At 31.0% G+C, this 19,779-nt stretch overlaps 1 protein-coding gene across 7 annotated transcripts in view; it reads left to right on the forward strand.

The window, feature by feature from the left end:
* Positions 1-2,431: 2,431 nt before the first annotated feature.
* The window catches only part of Mctp (multiple C2 domain and transmembrane region protein), a 40,269-nt gene continuing 22,921 nt past the window's right edge, over positions 2,432-19,779 (forward strand). For 4 of the 7 annotated variants that reach the window (XR_001940384.1, XR_001940385.1, XM_018516136.1 and 1 more), the window contains exons 1-6: positions 13,242-15,201; positions 15,550-15,698; positions 16,314-16,719; positions 17,655-17,797; positions 17,975-18,334; positions 18,733-18,862. Coding sequence is in view for 5 of the 7 variants with exons in the window: in XM_018516136.1 (XP_018371638.1) it covers positions 13,828-15,201; positions 15,550-15,698; positions 16,314-16,719; positions 17,655-17,797; positions 17,975-18,334; positions 18,733-18,862 (2,562 nt within the window). In the remaining 2 variants the exon portion in view is untranslated. Of the gene's footprint in view, positions 2,669-5,075; positions 5,484-9,052; positions 9,326-9,641; positions 9,785-10,078; positions 10,271-13,241; positions 15,202-15,549; positions 15,699-16,313; positions 16,720-17,654; positions 17,798-17,974; positions 18,335-18,732; positions 18,863-19,779 lie in introns of those variants that run through there. The other 3 variants (XM_018516139.1, XM_018516140.1, XM_018516141.1) reach the window with 2 other exon arrangements.

The raw sequence follows: 19,779 nt of genomic DNA on the forward strand, positions 1-19,779 counted from the left end.
AAATAGTAAGATTTACATTTTTCTTCCTCCAAAATATATTGTATATTTTTACTTTATATTTTCTAAAATATCCTTTAAAATACAAGTATTTTCTATATAATAGCCGGAATTTTTTTTCTTATTTGATTATTTTTATACTTCAAATATGCAGTAAATTATTTTTTCTTTACTTTATGCGATATCGATTATCATTAATTTCTGTTTAAGTTTTGCATTATGAAATTAAAGTATTCTATGTCGTATATAATGCATCAGTAACATGCAATTACGCGTGGAAAAGCGTAATTAAAAGTAATTTCCGCTGGCAATTACTGTAATTAAACCTGTGCGACAGTATAAGGTACGGCGTGTTTTCTATTGATGATGTTGTATATCGACGTGTTTTAATCCTTCGACGAATTTTTACGACACTCTGGAAAACCTTCAGAATTTCTCGTGAAATAAGAACATAATTATATTTTTTTGTAACATTTCAAAATTAGCACAATACTATACTATTAACTTAAATGAAAAAAATTTGCATACAATTTTAAATTAGAGTTGATTTAAAGTATTAAGTAAAGACGGATTAATTCATTTTATCATACGTTTGAAATCGTTCGTGATATTTGTACAATGTGATAAGTTTCATTATTTAAAGTTTTACATTGACACTCGGAAACAACACATATAACAACTACTTCAAACTTTGCTAATTTAACTTAAAGCGGATTACATTTTGTGGTGAAGTATAGAAGTGGTATAAATTTCTTCGAAGTGCATCGTACTATCTTTTGTTATTTATTTCGTAATAGTAACGCGAAGTTCATGCTAGTATTGTACGTACTAATCACTTAAGTAAGTCGTTCACAACTTCATAGGCAATTTGTCTATTTAAGTTGCTCTTAATTTTAATGACATTCTTTCAATGAATTGGCATTTGTTTCTTCTTTAATAAAAGTATCAAAACGTTTGTAATATTTCAATTATAAATAAACTAAAGGAAAGAGAGAGAAAGAATTTTCTTTGCAAACTCGATTGCAGAAAAATAAATTGATAATAAAACTCTTATTCTGCAGTTGATTTTAAATTGACTTTATTTTAATAGAACTTTAATTCGTGATTTTATTATAAATATGTATTAATATTGAAAATTGAAAGTTATTATGTAATAAAGAATTTATCTTGAAATTTTTCCTAAGATAAAATTGATCGCTAATTTAAAAATTCTGTTATTAAAATTAGCAGAAAATTATAAGCTAAGCTGCTCTTTTATTACGTAGCTTCTGAGTTTGACGCCAAACCATTGTATAGAATTTGATGTATTATATGCACGTAATTATATAAGAGGATAGATAATCCCTCGTTATATTATCATCCATTTAAAAGTTAACTAACTGTACGTTTTCTAGAAATTTGCTTAAACAAACTAATTAGATCCCACGGCGAACATATCACCGGAAATCCCAGACCGACGTTATTGTCGTATTCAAAGTTTATGTATACTCGCAAAATACCACTGCATAAACTAGAGACAAACAACAGCAGCTTCTATTACAATTCTAGATTTAACAACCAGTGACATGTTTGGCTAATAAGCAACCAATGTTTGTTGACGAATAATAATTTAAGGGTAACTATAATTAGAAATATTGCACTGTTGAATAAAACGCAATAAAAACAAAATTTAATCTTTTTACAATTATATTATAGAAAAATATGTAAATAGGCGTTATTACATCTTTTATCTTTTACTATACTTATACTATACTTTTTACTCTCTAAAACTTTTGGAGGGAATCTCATTCTGAAGAAACGAAATCTCACTCTTAAAGATCGAAAATTGAACCACTCCTTTCCAAGACTGGCTCAATTTTCACTCTTTAGAATGATATTATCTCTACTCCAAAGAATTTAAAGAATATATAGAATATTTTATATTTTATATATTACATATTGAAGGAATTTCTTAAATTTAAAAAACTGCAATGACATATTTAATCTTGCAATTTTCAAAACTTCTTTCTGCGATAACTAAATGAACTTTGTATGAAAACATTTTGTTCTACACTTTTCATTTATTTTTGCATGCAGAAATATTTTTTTTGTTTTTTTTTTCTAGCTACGGAGCACTTTGTACTTTACCTAGCAGTGGTTACTCATTACTCCAAATGACTTTTTTAATTGAGCGTTTACACGCCAACACTCTCATTCATAAAATAGAAAATGTCTCCTATATTTTCCTGACATACAACAATACAACAACAATTAACGTAGAGAGCTCTTTAATGCCTGTGTCGTAAGTGCTAGGGCGATAAAAAGGGGAAAAGTCTAGGTACCCAACTTTAGCTTTATATTAAAATACACACTGTAAGGCTGTACAGCTAATCAATATTTACAAGAAGAAAAGAAAAACACTGATTATGATGCTGCAGAAGTCATTGATATCGTCGGAAATTGCGTGGACATTGCAAAGTCGGAATATGTACCAGTTGGTCGACGCTGCTGGGTCTCATTAATCCATCGGCGGAAACATGCTATCGGAATGCGGCGGGTTGGTGCACTTCAAGAAGAGACTAAAGCCTTGCAAGCAACGGTCTCGAGAACTAATTCGCGTTTTCGGAGGATAAGATGAGCAAAAGTGTGGAGTTACTCGCTGGATCGGAGGACAGTGAGCCAATACCTACGAGTAAGTAATATTGTAATATTACGAAATTGAAATAAACCTCGTTTTTACGAAAATAATTGATAAAAATAATTACTGTAATAGCTGGAAACAATTAGTAATTGTCCCATTTTTTAAATAGTTTTTTTAAATTTACAAGAATTATTGGATCCTTTAAGTAAAAAAGTCATTTCAAAAATTAAAAAATAATAATATATAAAAATTATATCTAATAAACTCAAAAATAATTAACGTTTAATGTAATTTCCTTTTATAAGTAAAAGCTTGATAAAAGTTGGATATTAATTCTCTTATATATTGTGTTCTTTTTTCTAAATAATTTGAATAATTTATTTAGCGATAGCGAAATATTTCTTACTTGTCTAGATAATCTATAAAATACAATATTATTACTGTAAAAACTGTAACCAACAATTTTGTCAATGTTCGATAAAATGATTATTAGATTCCTCCTATTCCTGATACGTGATCGACAGATGCAATATTCCAGCTAGATAACTGAACCAGATTGATTTCCGCGATACATTAGCTTGTTAAGATGATTTCCGGTGGAAGGAAGACAAAATCCAATAAACGACGAATGCATTTGCCTTATACATTTCCGGAATTCCAGAACACACGTGTAGAGTGTATGTCGTGTAGCATGATATTTCTGCTAACAAAAACTCGACTGTAAAATTAACAGAGAAATTAATTAAAATTACGGTCACGTTGAGTGCTCTGTACGTTAAATTCATATTAAGGTCTTATAATTGTATTTTTATTATTTCTTGTTGACGCAATAATTACTTTTTGCGAGTCTAAAAAAGTTAATAACACAATTTAATTTAGATGTAATAATTTTTAATTCTTAAAAAAAATAGAGTATTCTTTAATAAATAAATACTCGGCTAGCTGTTATAAGAGTCGGAAATTTATATCGATTGCGCGACACATCATCGTTCCTAGAATATAATAGAAAGTATATACTGAGCCTTTTAAAGACATTGTGATGCGTATTACTATGTTTAATAATACAGACGGATCGATATGCTTACATATGAGTACATATAATGTACTTCCCTTGTAATTCTTCTAAAAGCATTATGTATTTTTTTCTTATATTCCGAGTCCAAGCTTGTTCGGTTTCCGCTCCGTTACATCGACACGCTTTCAGTTTGGTCATGACTGGAAAATACTTGTTATACAAGCGTTTTCTTTATTAAGTTGAAATAAAATCGATAGAATATATAAGTTAGAAATTACAATGCACAGATAGATAAATAAATCGTAAGCAACAAATTTTTCCAGAACGTTTTTTAAATATGTGAAGTAGAAAAATTAATTCTAAATGTCAAACTTGGATGTTAAATGTATATGCATGTGTGTATACAAAACACACACACACACACATATGTGGTAAATACGTGTATGTTGGATTAATCATTTTAGAAATGGTAGGAGATAATAATAAAGGACGTTCCATTACTCTAGTTGAAAAATGTTGAGATATTACGTTAATCTTTGCCAACAGAAGCGCTGAAAGATTAAGTACTTAAAATGATTTAATGAACTTTGTGTACTTGATATATGATGACTACATCTTAAAATATTTAATTACTAAAATAGCGTGAATAAAGAGAAAGAAAATTGTAACAACAATTTTCCGAGTAAAAACCTGATTTAAAATATTCAATGTATCGAAATGTCACCAATATCGATAACGAATATTTCCGAATTGTATTTGGAATGAAGTCTATCTCTCCGTTGGGAAATCGCACAACTGTTGATATAAATGTTGCAAAAATCGAAAAATATTGCAAGTATCATTGACACTTTATGTAATATTCTATTAATAAAAAACTATTATTCACTTAATTTTATTGATTTTAAGATATTGAAGTATTACATCTTGCTTTGACAATTCGAATTTATATATATATATATACATATATATATGTGTGTATATTTATTTTAAAAAATATCAGATTATCTAAAACAGATTAGCCAAAGCGAAAGAGAGAGAGAGAGAGAGAGAGAGAGAGAAAGTTTAATAATATAAAAATATATAAAATAGAAAATATTTTCTATGGAATGCAGCAGACAAATTTTTTTAAACATTTCAATTGGTTAAAATAAACTTTAATTAAATGTATTCTATTAACACAGATGCAACAAATAAAATAAATGTATAAATTGTCTCGTAATCGTTGTGCAATTTCATTTACATATACATCTCAATGAGAAGGAAAATGTTTGTTTAATCGTCCGTGCACAATAAATAAAATTACTAAGTCGTTAAAGTTGTTTATACTTTGTTTATTCAAATCTTTTCATTGTTCACATAATGAAGTTTATCGCGACAATGCCAGCAAATTTCTTTCTCCATGCACTCAATACTGCAACTTGAAAATTGCATTTTGACTTGCAGGTAACACCAGCGCCCAAGAGAGATCCAGACTGAACTTGAACGGGAGCCGTCAGCTCTCGAAAAGCGCCACGGAGCTCCGAGACAACGAGATCGCAAATAGCTCGCCGTCGAGGCGAGGTGATGGATCGGGCGAGTCCGGCATCATTCATCATCATCGGCATCATCGGCATCACGGCACGGTGGCCCAGCGTACCCACACTTTCTTCGCGACTCTGAAAAGTCGCTGGTCGCGCAGCAGGAGCAAGGAGCGGAAAAAATCCAAGGATGCCGGTAGCGTGCAATCGCAGGACGCGGGCCAACTAAAAAATCTTGGTGTCGAGTCCGACTATGCCGCCGATTATTCCTCTGAGCACAGCAGAAGTTCCTCAGCCACTCAGAGCCCGGCCAGGCACTGCCTCAATCGCCCAGGTAAACGATTATTCCTTTGACCGATATTCCACTGACCTGTGCCAAATTTGTCAGATCTCAGAACAGATACTATCTTAAATTGAAATGCATAACCAATAAAAAAAATTATATGCCTGGGATTCTGGGAAAGGAACAAGATTAAAAGTGTAACGCTTTTACATGCACGCCGATGACCTAGTTATAAAATTTCTTTTATATCTGATAACCTCAACATCAACATATTGCATAACTACGACCTCGCATAGTTTGATTTTCAAACAGAAAACTTTGATTTATCTTTGTATTTCTCTCTCTTCATGTATCATCTAGTTAAGTAAAACAAATGTAAGAACTACAGAATAAAAAATGTAAAAGCTATTATTTAAAAAAATTGACAAAAGAATTTTTTAATATTATTATTATTAAAAAAATATCAGTAAAACGGTTTTTGAACGATTTAAAAATCTTTACTTAATTATTTATTAAACAGGAAAAAGCAGCCTAGAAATTAAAAAATACATAAAGTACATAATTTAGAAATTTTTAATGTATAATGATAATATTGTCATAAATAACGTTGAAAATTTTGAAGAATTACGTTGTATCTATACATATGTAAAGTTGAGAAATTTATCGCCTAATATTCTCATGACATGATAATTGCATACGCATAGTTTTGCAATATACCTGCTATGCAGCATTAAATGCATCGTGAATTGGATCAGTGCGATGAAGTATAAATAGCTCTGTTTGCATTGTTTGCAGTAATGCTTTTCAACCAATATTTGGTGAAACATTAATACCTCAATTGTGTCGTCTCCATAGCTTCATTTATTGCAAGAGAAATCGAGTCGTATAAACGTTCACATCTGTAGGAATAAAAATATTTACTTTTTTCTTTCTATAAATTATTTGAATGGTTAATAATTTCAATAATTAAGTACTCTTTTAATTTACTCTATTAAATAATTTAATATTCTTTTCATTACAACCATATATTTAAATATTATATTTAGTACCATAATTAATTTAATGTAATTGATATAAAATTAAAAACTTCACTTATATTTTTCAAAATTTTTTAATCGGAATTTTATTCTCTAAAGCGTAGAGCGTAGAAAAATAACAATCAGTGGTTTGATTAAAATCAAATATTGTTTTAATTCAGCTATTCAAATATATATAGAGCATTTTCAATGTTTTAAAATATAAAATCTTGATTATAACTTAAGAAACACGCAGTTTCTGATCTGTACAATTTATTTATTAAATTACAAAGCCTGTAAATTCCGCTTTGTTTTATTTTCTGTTTTTATGATATGACTTGAAACATACCAGTTTATCTGTAAAAATTATTGGATAAATACCGTGTTTACATTTACAATTAATATTTGTATTATAGTTGTATTATAGTTATTATCTTTAAAAAATGGTTTTTAATCTCCATTTATCAAGTCTTTGTCGTATTCGAGTGTGTTCTTGTGCAATTACTCTTTTTTTTTTATTCAAAGTCGTCACTTTGAACGATAAAAATTGAAGCGCACTGATCTATGGTACAGATGTCTGTTAAAGGGTTAAAAGATTTAACCTTTGGAATTATGTCTAGGTCATACGGATACGATCTAGAGTATTGAAGAATTAATATTTGTTGAATTTATTTGAATAACTAATTACTCGGAAGTTGTTGCATTTTCAAATAAATCAATTAAGTTTGATAAATTACCTAACTCGGCAACTGATCCTTTTTGTGAAATAGTTGCATCGTGCAAATTAATACTCTGATAGAACATTAAAATACAAATTCACATTGGAATACGAATATATATGCACATTTTAAGTGCACATACATTTTACATAATGTGAGCCAATCAATTACCACAGACATATTTAAAATATATTATAAAAATACATGAACATATTAAAATACAGTAAAACTAATTGTCCGGTCAATGCACTATTATATTGAAAATTTCCTCAAGCTGTTGTTTGGGTATTAAAAAATATATTGAATCCGTCATATCATGACATTATTTGTGGATGAGTGCTACTTCCATACTTGATAATTTTATTTCTGATAAACAAACGAGTTTGCTATTGACTTCTCATAAGCGAATTAAAATTCAACGTATTCAGATCGTTCTCTTATTATATTGTACAGAACATCATTAATCTGTTTCTTAAGTAAGTAGTGGTCAGTGTACAATTATTGATTTGGTATTAAGTTCTTTGTTAAAATATCGTTTTTTAATTACTATTATAGTGACTTTCTTAGTAGTTGAGTATCTGACGAGATACGATAGACGAAGATTACAGTCTTGACGAAAATTACAGCTTAACGATGTATTTTACACTTTTTACAACACATATCAAATGAATTCAATATATACTGGAAGATTATATTTTTTGCACTTTGAAGAGGACACAATATTGGTATTGAAACGTCTGTAATTATATTATATTTTTGGAATACATGAATCATTATTTTCACACTGAACATCTTGTGTAGGCTCCCATTGGCAAATTTCCTTAAGTTTTTATTGAAAAAATATTACATCAATAAAGTTTATATTTATTTATTAACTAATTGTTAGTATTGTCATACTAGTTTGAAGAATAGTCTGAAGAAATCATCAACATAATGGCGTTTTGTCTGGACAATTAACTCCGCGATTGCATATTAAAAAAATACAGATTTTGAATGTTTATATATGGAACAAAATTTGTTATTATATGGAACAAAATTTGTTATTTCCATCCAAATAATTAACTAGAGTAACACGTTCAACGATTAACTTAAATAATTCTGCATTCGCAATTTATACATGTAAATATATAATTACTTATTCAAATTGTACACATCGCTGATTATCAGTATGCAACTATTGCGCTTTTAGTGATATAACATGCATTAATTTAGGGATCATGCGGATGAGAATATCGAGCTTACAATTTGTACTTAACACCAAAAGTCGACATGCGCGGCACGTTTAGACCTCATTGATTAATTCGACATGATCCAGCACGAATACTGGCGTGCTTAAACGGATTAACCTAACAGATTTCTTCTATTTTATAGCGTAGTATAATCTTTTAATATGGCTTAAAATTGTAAAATCGTATCTGCGACAATTGCGTAATTACGGTCTCCTCGTTTAATTGCATTTTTATTTTTGCATCCTCTCGGAAAACTTTTTCAATAATTTGATTTTTTATTTGCCTGACTTCGTAGAATATATATAAAATCGTAATAAAGTCTTGTCTAAATTCGTATATATTTAATACATATCGTTTTTAAAATAATATCTACTGTTTTAAACTTTTTAAAAATTTAACATGGGCTGTCTAAGATTAAAGATACGATTAATTAAACGATGTCAAATGTAGTCTATTGGAAAACTCAAAAATTGAAGTCATGTATTATTTAAATCTCTGACAATTTTAAAAGACTTGATCAAACAAAGTCAGACATGGCCTTTGACTATTTCCAATTACCACGTTTATATTGAAAATTATGGTTATTGCGATCACACTGAGTGCCAAAACCGATAGTGGATAAAGCACGTCCGTTTTGGTCTGTTTTGAATGCGCAGAATCTCCGTTAGCACGCAGTAGCCGAGAAAAGACTGTGATTGTGCAAGAAGATAACGCCGGAAAATGCAGCGAAGGATTCTCCAAAGGACCTGTGAGCTTTCAGAAGGAAGGATATACAAGCGAGGAACTTCAGGGTTCCTACAGTCAAGACGGCGACTTTCTTCACGACGAGATGATACGAAGGAGAGAACAGGCGTTGAGACAACATGCTTTCTTCCAACTTCGTTTGCATATAAGAAGAGGCGCAAATCTCGTCGCGATGGACAGATGTGGTAATAGAAAAAGAGAGCTTTAAGTATTTTTGGTCAGAGAAGAAATATATTTATATCCGCATTTTTTTTTAAATAAACTATTCTAACTGCTTTGTAAAGTAAATACTGCTAAATATATATTGCTTACCATATCATAAAAAATATTGTTTAAAACCTGTAATAGTTTAAAGTCGTGTGAATATTATTATGTTTACGCCTATAAATAAAATATGGCTTAAGACATTTGAGCTCATTTATGAGAAGATAGAAAATTATATTTATCGCATATAACTATAAATTCACGATATATGGTTTGCGATTCGCTTTATGATTTCAGGCGCCAGCGATCCTTATGTGAAAGTAAAATGCTCAGGGCGATTGTTGCACAAATCGCGAACCGTTCATCGTGATTTAAATCCAGTTTGGGACGAAAGTGTTACTTTACCGATAGAAGATCCTTTTCAGCCACTTACTATCAAGGTATATTTAACAGTTTTCTTATATCAAAATTTATTATATACATAAAATGCAGAAAAGCAAAATTGTTAACATTTAATAATTTCAATTTTTATCAAACGCAGAAATTTCTATTGGGAATAATTTTTTATTTATTTTAATACAATTAATAATTCAAATTGTTTATAAAATGCAACTAGATGTTTGAAAAATAATTCGTATTAATTATAATAAAATATAAAAGTATTTCATAATTATACGTATATTTTATTATTTATAACATTCTAATGATAAAACAAACCTTCTATGTATTGACAGGTTTTCGATTACGATTGGGGTCTACAGGATGACTTTATGGGGGCTGCTCTGCTGGATCTTACGCAACTCGATCTCGGACACTCTCAGGATATAACGTTAGAACTTAAAGATCCAGACAGACCAAAGCAACATTTAGGCGAAATCTACCTGACAGCTACACTTTGGCCAAGGAATCAACAAGAAAAAGAACAGGTACTTTTATCCTCTTCAATCAGATCGGATTAAGAAATTCTTTTATCTTTTCTCTTTGATTGATTTATCTGGGAGATAATTGGTTAATCAACTGTATGTATACATAAAAAATACGAACAAATATTTAAGATAAAATACTGAATAAGTATCTACAAAAAGTAGCATCGTAAAGGGTTAAGCAAGGGGTTATAAACTAACAATAAGTGTGATCCCGGCGTCGATCGTTCTTGGTCTTAGTAGAGAGATGTGCGTATATTTATAGCGTGTGTATGAAGAATAGGAAACTGGGTTGTGAGGGAAGTATGCGCCCGCGTCCGTATTACGGTATCGACTTGTCGTTGAAAGTGGAGTGCAAGGCCTGGCCCTTATCGCGCGGCAGCTCCACTTATGTATTAACTATTATTAAACGCCATTCTGCGAGAAATAACTAAGTTGAAACTCTCGAGTATTACGTTACATCCAATTTATTTATGAATTAATAATAATTTACATAGTAGTCTTCTCCGGTCTTCTCGGAATAACATTATGTTTATTCAGATGTATTGCAGTTAGGTCATTTAGATCTTATAATTACACACACTGCGCAGTCCGATTCCATTAATTAATTTATGTTAGTCTTAGTAATAATTATACTTTTAATAAATATTTGGAATATTAAGATTTGATTATAACGTGCAATTTGCATATAATTCGAATTTATTTCAAATCATTGCTCATCTAGTTTTAAAGATAATTTAACTTTAAAAAAAAACTGGCCAAATCGTTCTGTATAGAATCTAATTTTGTATATCTGCTAATACTTTATTTTAATAAAAATATTAAAGTAAAATCGAGCATAGAAAAATAAAATACAAGTAAATGAATACATGATTATTGAATTGATAATTTGTGGTATAAGCTGCGTTTGACGAGCTCGATATCAGCGCCATTTTATCTTTATTTTACATTCATCTAATGAACGATAAACACAGAATGTCACGAAAGCGCTGATAGCTCTATCACTAGAGCTCCTCGAATGTAGCCATAGTTGACCTCTCTTTATATTTTCATTTAAAAAATATCGATTTCGAGGTTAAAAACTGTCAGATGAAATATTACTTGTTGCAATGGGTATCGGATACTCTGTGTACTTATAAGGCCGGCTGATAAGTGTACATACTACACCGTCTATACATTACGTATGACATATTCCCATATATCACACCGAACATATTAATAGCCCGTCGTAATCCAATGCTGTAATTCGAAGCAATAATTTTTTTAGATAAGATCTCTTAAATTATGATCAATAATAATGATCGGGAACGTTAATACTAAAAATTATTTTATTTTATTATTAAATGCATCCGCGCTTTATCCTTTCAGAAATTTAATTCAGGAAAGAGTTAATTATGAAGATAATTAATGTGGAATAGAAGAGTTATAAATATATTTAATAAGAAAAAATAATTAATGAAAAAGCATCTAAGAAAATTTAATATTTTATTTTGATGATAGTAGCACTTTTTTACTTTAAAAATATCTAACGAAAACATAATTTTCGAGTTATTATCATGAATGAGTTAAATAAACATTATTCTATCAATCACCACAAAAATTAATTTATTTTATTTTATTTAAAAAACGTCAAAGTCGTTATTATTCAAAAAGAGTGAATTTTTAAAGATTACGAAATGAAAACGACATCCGATGTTAAAAATATATTCTTTTACCGACATTATTAGATAATCAATAATTTGCCATCAGGTTAAAAAACAATTTTTCTTGATTTTTGAGAAACTTAATCATTTAAATTGTGTCACTTTGAAGTATTTACTTTTTAGAATTCTTCAAATCTTATTAATTTGATAGATAAAATAATTTAAAAATAAAAGATGTGTAGAAGAATATTTTCACATAATTAAATGAACTTTTTCTTTTTTTGATGAAAAAATTTCGCTGAAATTAGTCCATGTTTTCAAACACTTTTCAACGAAATTTCAGCATTTCAGAAAAATTTCAGTTTAATTTCAGCGATTTTTAGTTAAAAAATTTATTTTTAGCAAAATTTTAGCGAAATTTTAAAGAAATTTTAGTAAAAATTTCCGAGAAATTTCTATAAAAGTTCAAAGAAATTTCAGTTCAATTTCAGCGATTTTTCAATATGTAGCTGAAAAATTCAATTTTCAGTGAATTTCAGTAAATTTTTAGCAATTTCGCGGAAATATTTCGAACCCTGGAATAATTTCAACAAATTTGCTATTGTGATATCTTCTTGCTTTCTCTATATGAGTTGAGAAATAGCCACATCAGAATATCGTGCATCGCGGTTACGGCATCATGTATACACAATGTCTCAGTGTTTGCCGACATAACATCACTTTCTTGTGCGAAGAATGGAGAGGGAAAAGAGAAGCCCAGCTGGCCGGTACGCTTCGCAGGTTGCCAATGAAGAAACGAGTTAGTAGTCAGACGACTTTTGCCGTCTTACTTTGTGAGCACGACAGGTGCTTCGAGCTTATCAGTGCGGTACCGATTTGATACCCGACACGGAAATGTATTCTATTGTACGTTAGTAACGACTTCACCTTTGTTCCTGATAAGAGACTTCCGATTGCCTTGTATATGTGTGACTGAATTGTATTTCTCACCTATATTTTTCACTGTGACTCATCGGCACTAATTGGCAATATTGAATACTGTGATCATTGTGAGGAAGTGCTTATATTTGCACTACGATTTTTGTAAACTAAGATATACAATTGAGTCAGTGTGTAAATCTATGCTCACGGATACTTTTTTTCGCGTTTTTTTTTCTTGCGCGTATCAGTTGTTGCGTTGTATAAAACGTGAACTTTTAGCGCGAGTTCTTCAGATTATCTGTGATTGCTATAAGAGATTTCGTTTTTTGCTTATTATATAAGAAGAGTATATAAGTGTAATTAACGTTTTATATTTGGAAAATATTAATTTTGATAAAACTATAAAACTTCTCAACGCATGTGCACGTATCATACGAAAGATGCAGAATCATCATGTTTAAACGCAGCTTGTACATTTCCGATGCATTATGAAATCTGATGATTGACATCTTTTTTCATGCAAAACATGCTTAATCGCTCTTATTAAGAATGACGTATCGAGTAACGATATCCACGAATAAAAAACAAAAAACACGAGACGATCTTTTGGCTTTGTCTGTTTGGACGCGAATCCATGAAAGATGCAAGCCGATCGAACGAAAGATGAGAATGAATTCACAGTCATTTAGCTAGCAAAGAGAACTAAGGAATAAGAGCATCGACGAAAATAACACGTTATACAAGCGCTTTCTACGAAGAAAACTATTCATAATTTATCCGTTATATATTATTTGTGCAAATTATTCGAAAACGTGTTTAAAGCAATTTTTATTCGTGACAGCGCAATCACTACAGAGGAGAGACCTGGGAAATTATTCAATTTGAAATCGATAGTACACTCAATCTGTATTTGAGCTTAACATATTCGAAGTCGATTTCACAACACATCCGAAGTTGGGAAAAATAGCGATCGACAAAATATGCAAAATTAATATCATGCAGAGTGAGAATCCGAACGAAACTGTGCTCGTCGCATCTAAAATGAACACCGCGTCCAAAATAGACCTCTTATCTAAATTAAATGTCGCAAGTGAACTTCATACTGTGCCTAAGATCGAAGTTACGTCAGAAATTAATTCTACGCCTCAGGACGACGTTGCAGCCAAGACAATGGCTATGTCAGGGAAGAACTCTGTCGATGATGTATCTAAAACTGATGCTACGTCTGAAATTTACGTAGTTTCTAATGCGGATATGGTGTCTAACAAAGTAGATGAGTTGCCTACCGATAAATCATCCGATATTAGCGTGCCTTCCAGAGGATTGCGTCGAAATAAACTCGCGGATCAACAAGAGAAACGACATTCCATCACGGTATTGGATCGATCCGTATCAAAACAAAAATTCGAGAAGGATTTTGCCGAGGCGAAATGCGACGCTACCGTAAGCATTGCCGGCGTCTTGGCATCGGATGGCAATTTTTGCGGGAATATTCGAGTCGAGGAGAATTCGAGAGAATCGAGTTCTGTCGCAGGCGAAAAATCGAGGATTCAGCATACGTTTGCAGTTAAAGAACTCCCGAAGATGAAACGAGCCGAAGGACTATCTGTCAAAACGACTTCCGAACTTACGGAGGAAGGATCGAGCGCTGTCGAAAGCGAGAAATCGAAGCTCGAGGAAGCATCGGCGATGATAGGAGTTTGGAAGAGGCGAATGATTGAAGGATCGTCCACTGAAAATCTGTCTGGGATCAAGAAACGGAAGACAAAGGATTCGTTAAGAAGTTCTCTGAGGCGGAAGGTGGATTTGATAGAGAGAATATTGGAGGATCAGGTGGAACGAATCTGGGAGGAGAACGTGGAAAAGCATACGTGGCTGCAACCGATCGAAACATGGATCACTGATCACCGCAGGCCTTCTGGCTACACGTTAACTCACTGTCAACTCGATACTGACGCAACCGATAGCTTGACGGATATTAATCAGGATATTATATCGGAATCCACGTACGATTTCAAGTTCACACCGGCAAAGGGTGAAGACGAGGAACCGAAAATTGAGAGTGGACTGATGGAAAATCGACGAACCGCGAGGAACGACGAGCAAAGGACCGAGAGCAAAATCACCGAACATTGGCGAAGATTACGAAATCGGACTGCTTCTCCAAAATCGGATCGATTTGAGCCAGCGAATTCAATCACGCAGCTAAACAATCAAGAAGTTACTTTCTCAGATACGGAAAATGTAGAGGATAATGTTGCAAATGTTTTAAACGATTCCGGCGTTTTGGAAGTGAAAGAAGTCAAACGCTACGATCTTCTGGACAGATTGAAGGACAATGTTAAAGGAAAGATGGAGGACATTCATAGGGTAGAGACACAAAAAAAATTTTTAATATTTATTTACTTCCATATCTGTGCATTATTAAATAACATTTTTTTACAGTAATATCACATTATAAACATTAAACGCAGAAATAATTGATAAAATTAAAACTATAAAAAAATTTTATAAAAAATTGTTTTTTAAAAATTATTTTTAACGAATTTTGTTTTTGAGATTTTTTCAGTAAAAAAGAAAGAATCGAACAATCGCAACGTTTAACTGTGCGCATTTATTATTTTAAATTTGCGATAATTATGTTATATTGTAGTAAAAATTTTACATTTGTCTCTCTAGCAATAATTTTATTTAGTGTCCTATTTTTCCACTTTGCAGTATTTTCAGAGAACTAATCGATTGGCGGACGTGAATAGACGATTGAAATCACAAATATGGAGTTCGGTGGTGACAATTGTGCTCGTGGAGGCAAAGAATTTGTTGCCAATGGACATAGACGGTTTGTCGGATCCTTACGTGAAGTTTCGGTACATAAAATCCAATATAAAATACATTGCTTGATCAACGAATGCAGGTTTTTATTTGGATATCGCTTTATTTGCGTCAAAGAATTTGCTAGAACGTTTTAATTCAGATTGCTTTTTTATTTGCTTGTTATAAATATTTTTAATTAAAACTAATTAAATTGATCAAGTTATAGTATCTCCGATATACATATTTCACTCATATTTATTATTCGATGACTTTTATTTTTATTTACAGTAGTATATTTCTTTTTAAAACACGGCATGATATGAATATTTTAATAAATGTTTTCAATGTAATTCTCTCTTTAATCTTTTATTATTTGTTATTTTATCCTATTTAACATGTTTATAAAGATTTATAATATCAATATAAACGTAAATATATATAAATTGATGTTGTCGATAGTATAATATTAATTGATATTATAATATCGTATTTGCTCACTTTAATTATGTAAAATGAAAATCATTTTGTTTTTGACGTCACGGTAAAATTAAATGGAATGAAATCTCAGAGATATTAGCAATTCAAACTGCACTCGTTTAAACTGAGGAACTTAAACTATAGCTGAAGCTCCTCATATAAATACTAGAATCCCGTATCCTAATTTGCAGGCTCGGCACGGAGAAATACAAGTCGAAAGTCGTTAACAAAACACTGAATCCAATTTGGTTGGAGCAGTTCGACCTTCATCTCTACGAGGATCCGTATTTAGGACAAGAGTTGGAAGTGACTGTTTGGGACAGAGATAGGAGTCATCAGGACGATTTAATGGGCAAGACAATGATCGATTTGGCGACTCTCGAGCGGGAAACGACGCATCGGCTATGGCGCGAACTCGAGGATGGTTCGGGCAATATCTTTTTACTTTTGACGATAAGCGGTACTACAGCCAGCGAGACAATCAGCGATTTGGCCGTACACGAGGAAACGCCAATAGAACAAGCACAATTGGTCCAACGGTATTCCATTACAAATACTTTACAGAGGATACGTGACGTAGGTCACCTGACAGTAAAGGTAATTAGAAACGATTAAACATAAATTGCTAACACACATGTTAGTATATTAACATACTAACGTTGAAGTGTTAATTTTTTTAGAACAAAAAGCCAAGTAAGAAGAGTAATAATTAATGTATAGGATGTTCTCGAAATAAGTCGCCAAGTTTTGGACTATTTTGTCACGTCCAGAATGAAGAAAAGTTTTAATATATTTATAGATCTGAGAACTTGTCTTTATCGAATTCTGTCTGCGGTAGAATTTTGTCCTACAAGTAAAATACGCTGTTAGAGTTTGGCGATCTAGTTCATGGATATGCCGTATAATGATATTGATAGTAGATTCATTATGTATTATAAATAATTTTTGCCATATGAATTATGTATAAATACATTGACATATTATATAAGACCTGAAGTAAAGAGAAAATATTTTTAGTCAATATTATGACGCGCTTATCTCGAAATGATTTTTTAATGCTATGAATTAGTAAAACACATTCGATTGCTGAACAAAAAGCATGCGACTTTTTCAAGTTGGCTAAAATAATAAGCCAACTCTTTTACATTAAGTATTAAATAATCGACAAACAGACATAATTTGAACTGTGTTAAAGTTATATTACTAAAAATTATTATTATTTATTAATAATTAAATATATAGAAGAGAGTCTATTTGCTTTATGACTTCCAACACTTTTATTAAAATTATATATTAAAGCCGTTGATAAATTAATTTTTGTCAATAAAAATTATATTGAAATCATATATAATTCCGTTAAGTAGTTTTTCTACAAAAATATATATTTATATCTCTTTTCGATTTCAATAATTTAATAAAAAGATTTAGCCATCGTTTGTTATAAAAATTTTCATTAATAAATTAAAATAAAACAAAATTTTAAATAAATTTTATATTATGGTTTGTTTTTAAATTAATTAATCTTTTTACAGGTATATCGTGCACAGGGTCTTGCAGCTGCTGATCTCGGTGGTAAAAGCGATCCTTTTTGTGTTTTGGAGCTTGTAAATTCTAGATTACAAACGCAAACGGAGTATAAAACTCTCACGCCGAATTGGCAGAAAATTTTCACCTTGTAAGTTATACCTTAATCGGAATGCCCTTAATTATATTTAATGTCAATGTATTTAATTATCATCGTGCACTATCAGATAATAAGAAAAGTTGGATATGATCAAGTGTGCAAGAATATGATCAAACAGCTTGAGCTATTCAGATGTAATTGAGAGTAAATTTTGTTGCTCCTCAACAGTAATGTAAAGGACATCAATTCCGTTCTGGAGGTGACGGTGTACGATGAAGATCGGGATCATAAGGTGGAGTTCCTCGGGAGGATGGCGATACCGTTGTTAAAAATTCGTAACGGTGAAAAACGATGGTACGCATTGAAGGACAAGAAACTGAGGGGTCGCGCGAAAGGAAACTGTCCTCAAATTCTTTTGGAAATGACCGTCATATGGAACATATTGAGGGCGTGCATTCGAACTCTTAATCCGAAGGAAAAGAAGTATATGGAGCCGGAAGTGAAATTCAAAAGACAAGTCTTTCTGCGAAATGTTCTCAGGCTCAAAGCTATTATTGTAATATTCATCGACATAGGGAAATACATACAGTGAGTGACTTTAACTTTTATTTGAATTACTGAAGATGTGAATTTTTATCTTTTCAATCCTGCGTGATATGGAAAATTTCTAACTATTATGGAATATATCTACGATTTCATTAATAGCGAAAATTACATGTATTAAATATATGTCACACAATCTTAAAAACATAGTTTTATTCTAAATCAAGAACTAAAATCAAAATTAATCAAATCAATTAGGCTTGCTTTGAGCTAGATAACAGTACAGCATCTTATCGAAAGAAATATATTCTAAACAAATTTTGTAGTTCGTGCTTTCTATATATTCATGGCAAGAGAAATATTGGATTAAACTGAAATAAATTCTACAGTTTATGTCACTGCTGCTATTTATGATACTATTTTTTACTTTATCCTACGGTTAGGAGCTGCTGGGAATGGGAAAGCAAGATGAGGAGCATCTTCGCTCTGGTAATTTTTATTCTTGGATGTTACTACTTCGAACCGTATATGATACCGGGCGTGGCATTATTGATTCTTCTAAAGTATTATCTGGTACGTCACTTTTGTTATTGGTTTTATTAAAGTTTTAATCCGGCACTCTTTCGCATGTTTATATTCTAAACTAATATAATTGATGATATGTGAAAACTTAAACACTATTATTGAACATTGGCTTTTAAAGCCAATAATATCGAGTGCACATTTGCTACGTAGCATGCGATGTATCTTTTAAGTTGTAAAATCTAAAGCCTTTAGTATCTTTAATTTCTTGAGCAATGGATTAAAACTTGATTTACTTCTAGCGCGTGGTTTTGGATGATTCCAATTATTAATTGCTATGCTATGAAACGCTTACTATTCTTTATAATTCAAAAAGTCTATTTTTAATTCTTTAATCTTTATTCTTCGCTCTCTATTGCCTTTCATAAATAATTATAAGAAATGAATAAAATATACTCTTTTTCTTTATCAAATATTTCCATGCTATTTTGTAACATCATTTCTGGAATCCTTATATATGTAAAAATGTCATATCCCATTTGCGATGTAATTTTGTAGAAGAATTTCTTCTCTCTCTTAACACTTTTTATTGAGACTAAATCGTGCATGTCTGTGATGCCCTCCTTACTTTAATATTAGAATATTTCGGAATTTACATACGAAGAATTCTAAAAGAGATGTAAACTTTTTTGGCACTTCCAAATTGTTAAAACATCCGAGAAATGTTCTAAAAAGTTACAAAATTATTCAGAAATTCTAAAAAATTCTGAAAAATTCTATGAAAAATTTCAAGAAAAAATTTTATCATGATAATCTTGCTGTGCACTCGGGATTGGATATAAACATCATATTCAATCTTAATACATTTTTGGTAAAAAAAAACATTTTTTTCCATCTATTTTGTACAAAAATCTATTTAAAAATAAAAAGTCATGAAAGAAAAAGAAACTTCTAGAATTATTTAAAAA

The sequence above is a fragment of the Trachymyrmex cornetzi genome, unplaced genomic scaffold (assembly GCF_001594075.2).
Source record: "Trachymyrmex cornetzi isolate Tcor2-1 unplaced genomic scaffold, Tcor1.1 scaffold61, whole genome shotgun sequence".
Lineage (NCBI taxonomy): Eukaryota > Metazoa > Arthropoda > Insecta > Hymenoptera > Formicidae > Trachymyrmex > Trachymyrmex cornetzi.